The sequence below is a fragment of the Trichogramma pretiosum genome, unplaced genomic scaffold, assembly GCF_000599845.2.
Source record: "Trichogramma pretiosum strain Unisexual culture from Peru unplaced genomic scaffold, Tpre_2.0 scaffold22, whole genome shotgun sequence".
In the NCBI taxonomy this organism is placed as follows: Eukaryota; Metazoa; Arthropoda; class Insecta; order Hymenoptera; family Trichogrammatidae; genus Trichogramma; species Trichogramma pretiosum.
The window spans coordinates 413,093-423,929 of NW_019640932.1; the positions used below are offsets into that span (position 1 = coordinate 413,093).

At 39.7% G+C, this 10,837-nt stretch overlaps 1 protein-coding gene across 4 annotated transcripts; it reads right to left on the reverse strand.

The window, feature by feature from the left end:
* Nucleotides 1-166: 166 nt before the first annotated feature.
* LOC106648731 (cholinesterase) lies at nt 167-7,459 on the reverse strand. 4 transcript variants are annotated; one of them, XM_014365810.2, is made up of 14 exons: nt 7,196-7,459; nt 4,437-5,041; nt 3,836-4,122; nt 3,626-3,755; nt 3,390-3,543; nt 3,128-3,305; nt 2,671-3,071; nt 2,408-2,598; nt 2,146-2,332; nt 1,966-2,071; nt 1,695-1,890; nt 1,504-1,619; nt 583-985; nt 167-503 (listed from the first exon to the last, which is right to left on the reverse strand). In XM_014365810.2, exons 2-13 carry the CDS (start codon nt 4,737-4,739, stop codon nt 604-606), a joined length of 2,631 nt encoding a protein of 876 aa, XP_014221296.1. In that variant the 5' UTR covers nt 4,740-5,041; nt 7,196-7,459; the 3' UTR covers nt 167-503; nt 583-603. The 4 variants fall into 4 exon arrangements, with proteins under 4 accessions (XP_014221296.1, XP_023313482.1, XP_023313483.1 ...); XM_023457715.1 differs by lacking the exon at nt 167-503 and adding an exon at nt 1,233-1,264 and having other exon boundaries at nt 857-985; XM_023457714.1 differs by having other exon boundaries at nt 167-985.
* Nucleotides 7,460-10,837: the final 3,378 nt, after the last annotated feature.

Genomic DNA, 10,837 nt, shown 5'->3' on the forward strand with positions numbered 1-10,837 from the left:
TCTTAAAAACTAATGGAATGAAAAAATTGGATGACTTAACAAATTTTTGATGGCGAAATAGCATTACAATGGCAGTGTCATGCATCATTATATTTGTTGAAATAACTATATAAAAAGACTGTAAATTTTTTTATAAAACTGAGATCAACTCCACGCTTGTAAAAAAAGTAATAACGATTGATAGTGCATTATTTCGTCATAAAAAAAAATGCTCCTAAAAACTATCATTGATATTATAATTAATCCAGTGTAAAATCTACTACTTTGACAGCCAACAAAATGGTAATCATGATAATCTATTGCATTGCATTATGCACTATAAAAATTTTCTGTACTTAAATCTACATTCAAGTTTATTGGAATGTGAAAATCTACTGTGCGCTAATCTATGCAATCTACGTGTTGACCAACTGAAATATTTGCACTTTTGAGAAATAATGTAAAGTCGAATAGTACCATTTTGTACATTAAAACACTTGAGATGAGCGTAAGTTAAAACTCCATAAAATTGTCCACAATCAACACTAAGGCTTGAACAAATTCATTTGAATTCAAACAAATCCTAAAAGAAGGATATTTTCAAAATGCACTGAAGCACCGCGGTCACACCGCTGTCTGAGGAACACCTTGGACCAAATGCGTCTTGCTTCTGCTTTTAGGTAGACTACTTTGACTGGATGCTCTGTTCATAACTGCTCTGGGTTGTCCATTGGGTGAGCTAGTGACAAACCCCTCCGCTCTGACGTCTTTTAACGAATTATTCGAATTGCTACGTAACGATGGCGTAGAAGCAAATTTGCGGTTTTGGGCTAGCCGATCCTGTAGACGAATATCTTGAACACGAGGATTCCGACGAAATGATGGAGGTGCATCACGATACTCGTAGACATTCTCCTTGGAAGCGCGGCTTAAATTGTCGATTCCCTCGGAGGCGTCGTCATCCCTGACCATCAGGATATCTCCGCTATAGTAGTGATCGGACTGTCTGTTGATAAAAAATAATTAGATCAACACATGTTAACCAACATTAACATAGTCCCTGCATAATGTGATATTTTACAAGAATAATTAATCAAGTGTACATTCATAAAGGCAAAGTGCTTTAACTACACATAAGCATTAGTGTCCTCAAATTGTAAATAAATAAAATTATAACATCATTTAAAGTTTAAATAGTGTTTCACAATCATCATGGCGTGCAACAAATATTTGATCAATTTACATAAATTTACCTTCAAAATTTTCTTTTACAGCCTCCGTTTTACTATAAAGATAGCAAAAGACCGTTTAAATATTATTTACAATTATTGTTAGGTAAGCTACGATGTTTTTGGAATTCTCTCGCGACTCATTTGTGAGAATTCAAAAATGCAGATTTGATAGTAAGTAAATTATTGTTAAAGAAACCAGAACCAGCATTCACGTGCACTACGCCCAATACTCTTGGCTCAATGACCAATCGTGATCGTTACACGGATTCGGTTCTGTTTACCTTTTGCTTACCTCTTGGCATTGCGCCAAAGCATACAACAAACCGCTGCCATAACAATTAATAAGAGACATGCCGATGTCATAGACCAAAATGCGATCTGCAAAGGTTGTGTCGGTTCCCACCAAAACTGTAACGGAATAGTCATTTTTTAAATTAAAACATCAAGAGATTAAAGTTTAATTTCAAAATTAATTTCACTTACCTCCGTCACAGGTGGATACGTAGGTACTAACCGGCCTATGACAGTCGGTAAATATTGAGACCAAAAAGCACTCTCAGTCTGCCGATAGTTGTACTGGATAGAACTATTATATGTGGTATTCAAGTTTAGATATTTCAGATGACCGAATTTTGCCATATCAAAGTGTAATCCCAGAATTTGAGCAGGCGTTGGATTACTGTTAAAAAAAATTTACGATATGAGTTGAAAAATTCAAGGTATTTTTAGTAACATCATAATACTAAAAACTTACCCGTAAGTTGCGAAATTGGAGTAAGCTTTCATAAAGAAATGACTCATATTTCTATCATTATCGGTCCACATGTCTCTTCTTAATTTTAATTTTTCGGGGAAAAATTCTGCAAAAAATAAAATAATTATAACTTGATCAAACCACTAAAGAGAAGAAAACAATGTAGTCAAATCAACTGACCAACATCCATAAATGGAGCACCAGAAAGCAACAAGTGTTCGATATCGTGAGGAACTCTTCTCCATAAAGGAAGGTCAAATGCCTCTATCGTTGTATTAAGAACATATAAATACACAGGAATATTTTTTTGAACCAGAAGTTTGGCTATTTTGTCCATAGGTGCAGTGTAATGGAAGTCTGACAACATCTTAATTATAAAAATAAATTTGTTAATGTAACTATCGAAAATTTTCCATAATAGTGGGGATTTTTTAATACTTACATTTATGTATTGGTCTCGAATATGAGTTACGTTATTCGGATCAGGCCAGTAGGTATACATGTATTTTATTGCTTCGTACACTCCCAAAGGATTTAGAGTGTAATTATATCGTAAAACTAATTCCCAAATTTTTTGATCAAACATTTCTGGTGTTATAACATATTCATTTCTGGCTAATGTCACATTGTTGTCTAAAATAAAAAGTAACGTTTAATTGACGTAAATTTTAAAACTTGTACAATCTTCAAAAACGATTTACTTACATAAAATAAACGAAGCTTCTTGAGTTGTAACACTCGCCATGTACATAATATCTTTTCGATATTTTCCTTTCTTAATACTTTCTTCTGGTTCCTCAGTGAAAAAACGCCAATCAGAAGCACTCCATGAATCGTAATAGTCTCTCGGTATAGTGAAATTGACATCAAGCACTGGAGCCCATGGAAACATACCTACATTTGGTTGAAATTCGGCATTACCTAATTCTAAGGGCGAACGAACGTTCAAGCACTGCACTAATTTCCAACTGCTTTCAATACTGCAGCCAAGCATCTCAGCATAGACACGAGAAGTGTTTTGAGCTCTATACTTATCCACTATGAGAGCCCAATCTGCTAAAGCTGAACCTGATTGAGCAATAACTTTGGAAACCATCTGACGAGTTCTGAAATTGTTTCAAATGAGAACCTATTTTTATTGTATTTAATATCATACAATTACCTTGGGGCAACCATCAAAAGACCAGCACTAGCTGCACCTGCTCCAGGACCAAATAAGGTAATCGATTCTGGGTCTCCATTAAAGAATTTGATATTTTCATAAACCCATCTTAAAGCCATTGCTTGATCAAGTATTCCATAATTTCCAGGACTATTTTCATCTCCTGTACTAAGAAATCCTGTAAACAATAAATAAATGATTAATAACTGAACAAATTTAGATTTGTTCTATTCTCATTTAATGAGAATTGTAAAATTAATACCAAGAGCTCCAATACGGTAATTAAATGTAACAACTGTTACATTATAAAATGCAGCAAGCATGTGAGCTGGAAACAGATTGCTTGCTCCATGAATGAACTCTCCACCATGAATATAAAACATAACAGGATAATTTCTTGCTAAGCCCGAGTTTACCTGAAAAGCAAAATATTTCATTTCAATTTTTACATATTTTTAATGAAAATAAACAAAATATTTATAATAAAAGATGACTCACATTTGGACTAAAAATATTCAAATACAAGCAATCCTCATCTACATCCCTTACTCCTTTTGTAGTTCCTGTATATTGGCTAGGTTGTGGACATGCTGGTCCCCAATCCACTGCCTGCATCAAATGCCAGCCTCTGTGAAAATACCATATGAGAATTACATTTATATTATATTAGATTTCAGAACTGAAATGATCTTTATAACAACAACTTACTTGTGAGTTCTTGGGGGTTTGAATCTCCCATCTTTTGTAGGTGGCATTGCATATGGTATTCCAAGGAAGACATTGACACTAGCTGTAACTCTTTCAACTGGAAGACTCCATGGTCTATGTCTAGCTTCAGGATGATCATAAAGGTATACTTTGAAACCTTGAACATTTCCGTAATGAGTTGAAACAAATACATCTCGGTCAAGGTTTTTAGAGTCAGGTCGTTCTCTTCCTTGAAGGTCTGGTCGAAATCCTCCAAGTACTCCAGGTAAGGGAGTTCTATCAGTTACCTATAAAAAATTTATTTATATAATCTGAATAAATAAAAAATGAAAAAAATGTTTTCACGATCTAATTATTTAATGATAAAAGACTCGATTATCTAATGAGCAATTTAATAATTGTAGGTAAGTAAATTTTTGACACAAGGGATGGAGCATTAATAGCAGTGGCAACATACGAGGAAGGGCTAACGCTATATACCACGCGCAACAGTAGCAACAACAACAAACACCAAAGCGATAGATCGTTAGACAGACAACACGGTAAAGTATCGGAGTGACAACCACACCCACAATAATTCATCAGAATGAAGTGGACTCACATCAAAGTGGTATCTATCCTCGTGCGTCCTGGGCGGCTCACGATTGTAGTTGTAGGTGTCGTAGGGGCTCGGATGGTAGCCGTACAGGCGATCCTTGTAAAAGTAAGTCTGCTGTCCTTGAGGCGGTGGTGGCGGGCCGTAACCCACGGGCCCGAAGTACGGGCCATTATTGTATCGATTCCTGACCTGCTGGTCGCGTTCGCGTTGCTGTCGCTCGGCCTCTTGGTCCCGATCGCGAATCTGTCCGAAAATCGGAAGGACGAGTAGCAGCAGTGGTAGCGTATAGATGCGCGCCGCCGCCATCTTTACGTAAACACAGGTTACGCAGCGAACTCGACGCGCCCTGTTCGCGCGCTTTGCCTGTACTGTGTGCTCTCCGATCCTCCGTATAGAGTAAGTCCGCACTCCGCGAGTCAGCACGCCTCGCGCTAACTGGAAGACTGTATATTCCGTGGTACACCTATACTCACTGTAGCGTGTGTGTACAACGTGTGGTCAGTGTTATTTTGCGCTACCAACGCGGCCGCATAACGACGCGGCGGCGCTAGGCCCCGCTGATTATAGGTAGTAGCATATATAAACCTGTATACGATCAGCAGCAGCTCCTGCCGAAGAAACAAACGAGAGTGAATGTACAACGTAGGCAGATTTGCAGGTATAGATACTCTGCATGAGTCGGGTTTACGAAGGTATATGAGTTTTCAATGGATAGGCGCGCGACTTATCGGCGTAGCTCAATCGATCTGCCGACACTTGCTCAACACTACGATAACGTTGCGCGTAAACTATTATATGCTACCTGTTTCTTTACAGCGCTACAATGGTAAACAAAAGACAACATGGAGACGCGTTTCATTCTCTCATTTATCGATGCTACCTATATGAACTCGAATAATTAACAGTACTCTCATATCTTTCTTGGGGAGCGCAGTAATATGTGAACCCCAGTGTGAAAATAAAATGATCGAAGGCGCGATAACTCGCGTTACACAAAGCGCAACTCGCACGGCCGTATGGGTGAATGAAGCTATACCCACGCAGACGTGAGTATGATCTTTGAATAAATTTTCTACGCACTCGTGATTTCCGAGGCGAGCGAAAAAGTTCGAGGGAGATTGGCATCGCGGGGCCGTCTCGCTCTCTAAAGTTCCTCAAAAGTACGAGTCAGAATCTGACAGACTATATTCGGAGCAAGTCGGGCAATCGATGAATTTTTTCCATTTTTATAGATAGTCTGCGGGCGCGAACGCGTAAGTAAACTGGAAATCATCGCGTCACAATCTCAGTCGTGTGCAGGCGAGCGACGGACGTTGACGTTATGTGTGCTACACATAAGTAGTGCCATCCGATACATATATGATAATAATATAACGCGCAGAGGAAGATGATGGTGCGATTACGCGCACGCAGGTAGTGCATAAGCCGCGTATACATGAGACACACACGCACGGAAGGCGAGCGAAGCTTTGGGGCTCGTACTATGGAATGCAATAACTCGATTTGTATACGTGCGGAGGTACTTTTCACGCAAAGTGCAGCGGACTCGTTGCTTTACGTACACTGCTGCATTACACTGTACTCCGTTTAAATGCATACATGTGTGTGTGTGTGTGTGTGTGTGCGTAAACAAGTGCTCGAGCGTAGCCAAGGGAGCGTGAACGTATATGTAAAAGTATATGCACGGATGTTTTAAGCCTCGTGTAGGCGCTCACAAAGGTGCATGTGCAGGGCTTTTTGCCCGACTCTTGAATCGCGATGCTTTTCGTTTGATTTCACGCGTGCACTCTCGTTGCACCCACAAGGGGGCTGCCGACGTTTTTTCCCCCTTCTTATTCTCCTTTTTTTTCTCGTTTCTTTTTTTCGCTATTTTCCACGGCTTTCTAGCTCGGCGCTTTTGTTTGTCGATGTGTATATACAGAGTCGTGTCGCAAGTCAAATTGTTACCGCGCGCGCGACTTCCTGCCAACTAGCGTCGCGGTTTTTAAATATTATGCACTTGGATTATTGCCATTCGGAAATTTGAACTCTCGACTGCTCGACCTAGTTAACCTAATTATTCACCTGAAAATCGAATGAGTGCAAATTTTTATGAAATCGAGCTTGAACGCGCTGAAATTTAAAGTTCTTTGACATTCTCATAATAATATGATTTAGTACAGGTAACTGAACGATGGGCTGCCGCGGTCTCAATCACCGAATGTTTTTGTACGCGGTCGTTGACCCCGTCACCTTTTCGTATTTTTTTTTTTTTGTGAAACGACCGATCGATTCTTCTTTCGGTTACAAGTTAACAGGTGATTTTTTAACAATCAATTTAAGAAAACTAGCAGATGCAAACGACCAGGAAGAATTCTAAAATTCAGCGTACATCTCGTTGTAGCGTCAATTAATACAGTCATTATCTTAGGTGCGTCTCGAATTAAGCCGCTGTTGTTTCTTTCTCTTTACTCGAGCTGCAGTTGCTTCATTGAAGCGGATCTCTCTCATTGAGTACGGCTCGTGAATCAACTTACGTACTTCGACGCCTGCCCGTCGAGTTTACGTTCATTGTACACTCATTCAGGAAGCGCTCTGAGTCACGTTTTTTATTATCTCGGCAAAAAAATCGATTCTCTTATCGATTAGCGCGCACGATTGTCAGAAAAATTTGGCTGTTCTATTAATGTACGTACTACAGCTCGTTTATAAAGTTAACTTGCCCAAGTGGGCCCGTTTCAAATTGAAAATTATGAGCAAGTATAATGTCAGAGAAAACTTACCGAAAGTCGTAGACTGGGATTGATCGGCACGATTCACGTGCAAACGTCAAACACGATCGTACGCGTCGCAGCGCAGTACGAAGACGAGCGTCTGACGGGCTTTGCACTTTGACAGCATCACAATGTCCTGTCTCCTTATATTTTCCGACTCTCACGATTCACATTTTCAACGTAAAACAAGAACGAAGAATACACGCTTGGTCGTACTTGGAACGATGCTCTGTTACGCCGATACAGGGAAGGGAAGCAGACACGGAGGATGCAACTACGCGCTCAAGTGCACGCAACGAGACTGAAAACGAGCATAGCTTGGCTGTAGCCTGGAGAGGCGTGTTTGTGTTTTAATCAAGTGAGTCAGTGCAATAGTCGCGGCGTCGGGAGGTGTACGAGTAGCATGTATTAGCGCGAGTACACTCGTGCAACGTCAACGACGTACACTCGAGAGCCAGCACCCACATTTCTCTCTCTCTCTCTCTCGTCCACACGAAAAAAGGCCGCAAATCGAGTTATCAGCTGCGAGTCTTGGCATCTTTCGTCACGCTATGTATAACTATAGGAAGGCATACAGGTGTTGAATCGCTTCATTATCGAGCACAGCTCGAGACTCTCGGCGAGAGATTAGATAATGATGCGAAGCGCCACGTGCGCATCTCAGCCTCTTTCGAGTTTTAATATAGAAGAGAGAATATTACGAGGGGATCGATGGCCCCGCGACTCTTTTTTGGGTCATCCGCGCGCGCGCTCAAAAACAGACCTAGGCGAAATAGACGAAACGAGCTGTAGCACATAATAATGCACAAACACATAAAAAGCATTGTGCGCTCGCCGGGGGTTCTCTGCTGTGTTACATGCATTAAGCGCGACTTTTTTTCTCCATTCTTTCGCGCTTTTATGTGACACACTTTTGGCAAGCATTTGCAACTTCGCCTTGCATACTTTGCTTGTGTTCGTGGAATGATGTCCCGGGCTCGCTTGATTCTCATCGCTTACCACGGAGTTGCCATGTGTATAGGGTCGGAGTTTTCGCCAACCACTAAACCGGCTCGCCTCAAAATATATCCCATTGGCCGAGTTACGAATCTGAACCAATACTTTTCGATCGAGTTTCAGTTATTGCAGAAATCTGTAGTGTTGATTCTTTCCCATACCACCGATCGATCGTCCTGTAAGCCGATCGACTTGCTTAGCATTCAGAGCGCATATAGGGAAATTATGTATGCACAGTTTATTTAATTGTAATGAATCATATATTTTTCAATCATATTATAGTAATCGTATGTGCAGTATTTGATTTTTGATCAAAATGTATGTAATCCTGTGAATGTCGGTGCAGAAGTTTCCTGCAGCGGATAATCATGGCTTATGTTACTCGCCATCGATTCCTATGGTAAATCATGAAAATATTGTATGGTAATTGTTACACGATACATTGAACTTTCTTAATTGACTGTTCGCATGCAAGTTGAATTTCAGCCATCTACTAACTATCTCGTAAAAATAAATAAACTGTCATTTAAAAGAACAGAAATGGGAAGTGAAATTTCAACAGAATAGCACAAAAAAATTAAAATTCAAGTATGTAAATAATTCCAACATTAAAACCCAAGTGAATTAATAATATAATTTTAAAAGATTCCAGAAATAAATTGAAGTTCTTATAGATGAATTATTTAATCAAAAAACTAACATAAAGCCCCAAAAAAGTTGAAAAAAATTCCAAAAGAAAATTCAACCAAGAAAAAGGACTCTAGTTTTACTTTTGGTACTTTCAAATTGATGTGTATGAACGTGTGTATTGCGTTAGTTTGCATTCATAATAATAATATAATTAATAATTTAACCAATGTAAACATGCTGTAAACTAGCGCATAGAAAAAATAATCTGGTGAGTACTATAAATGGTTAAGCCAATTACAATTTTTGATTATTGTAACAAAAAGCTAATTTTACGACAGAAACTAAAAATATTATTCGCTCTATAAATTGGAAGAAATTATGTTGGTGCATAGTGAGCTAAGTATTATTTATGAATTTTCACATAATTGTGAATTTTCCCCTTTCCCGAATTTACCCCTTACACCAAGCGCCTCTAAAGAAATTTCAATTAAAAATTGTAAAGTTTACTTGTGGTTTGTAATTTCAGTTGACCACAAATTACCATGAAAATGGAGCGACAAATTCTACCAGCTTTAATCTTATTCATTCGAATACGTGCCACGCAGTATCTCTATGTATTAGGTATAGTTGAAATTCAGGAGCTCTTGTGGTCTGCTTATCATATTATCATGTCAGCTCGCAGCTCCGAGCAAAAGTAGATATTATAATATACAAGTTATAGGTGAACGTAGTAGGTGACTGGTTGAGTATATAAGGGGAAAAGTGAAGAGCTGATATATTTATCAAGTTGGGGGGCAAAGAACGTCGTGAATATAACACACGTGCACGGCAGGTAATGTTGGAATATATAATATAAAACGCGATGGAGGTAGCGAGCTCACAAGTGCGCTCCGCGATTTCTTCTCGTCTCGATGCAGCTTTTGCCTGCTGCAATTGCTGCTCACGAGGGTCGCGAGTTCGTCACTGCACGCGATTATAGCGCACTTTCTATATACTCCATGTTTGGTCGAGGACCCTTTTCTCTTTCTCTTTCTCTCTCTTCAGTATCTAGTCCTTGCGATTGTTCGGTAAAATATGTATGTACATGTACATCGGGAACTAGCAGGAGTTTCGAGTGCTCCTTGCCATTTACTTGGCTCACTTGAGGGCTTATCGAATAACTACGCAGTAATAATTGGCGCGCTTGTGTTGTAGGGCCGATATACAATTACACTCGTCGAAATGCCGCGCGTACTGCACTTTGGTTGCTATTGGCCTCGGCGGTGTATTGTTACGCAAAAGCCGACGATAATTTTTGGCGATTAACAAAATGACCGTGACGATATTGCTCGCATTTATGTGCGAGAGCAAAACATTCGGCCAAATCGACTCATTTTTTCATATATATATTGTGCTTTATGCGTATATTGAACTGTACGAGTGGCCTCTTGGAATTAATTAAATCGCTCAAACACACGTCATGCTGCTCGCTTGACGAAATACTCTCTCTCTCTCTTTCTCTGTTCACCCAATTCGGTAAGAAACCTTTGTTGTGTATTTTAGAAGCGAGTCTTGTAGCTCGTGTTTATTCAGGCTCTCTCTCCCTCTCCTGCCCTCTAAAGCGTGCCCGCACATATTTCAATCTTTTTCAATATTAAATATATCGACGAATACATAGCTCGAATTTTCCTAGAAGAATCCTTCGAAACATCCAAATGGAATCTCTATAAAAGTCGACTAGGAGAAACTGATATTTGCGACAGTTTACGCACGTCCGAGTGGCAGCAGTCGAATTCGGTCACGTGCATGGCTGCATCGCACACGACTCTCCGGATACATAACGCGAATAATATGATTGAAGCTTAGGGCGGCGGAGGAACGAGAGGAAAAATTGACCATCTTGCCGCAGACTGATGATTGTAGCAAGCTGCGCTCGTATGTATGTGCATTAGTACGTGTGTGCAGTTGTCGCGCCGCGATGACTATCTTTTCTCTTCTTCTTCTTCTTCTCGAATTTAGGGTCTGAAATGTACTTTATATCCCTGG

What these genes read in the sequence shown, in the direction of transcription:
- LOC106648731 (XM_014365810.2), bottom strand. Translation starts at nt 4,739, where the DNA reads ATGGCGGCGGCGCGCATCTATACGCTACCACTGCTGCTACTCGTCCTT. An exon ending in AGGATAGATACCACTTTGAT is followed by an intron (nt 4,123 to 4,436) that starts GTGAGTCCACTT and finishes AATTTTTTATAG; the next exon opens with GTAACTGATAGAACTCCCTT. An exon ending in TCCAATTTCGCAACTTACGG is followed by an intron (nt 1,891 to 1,965) that starts GTAAGTTTTTAG and finishes TTTTTTTAACAG; the next exon opens with TAATCCAACGCCTGCTCAAA.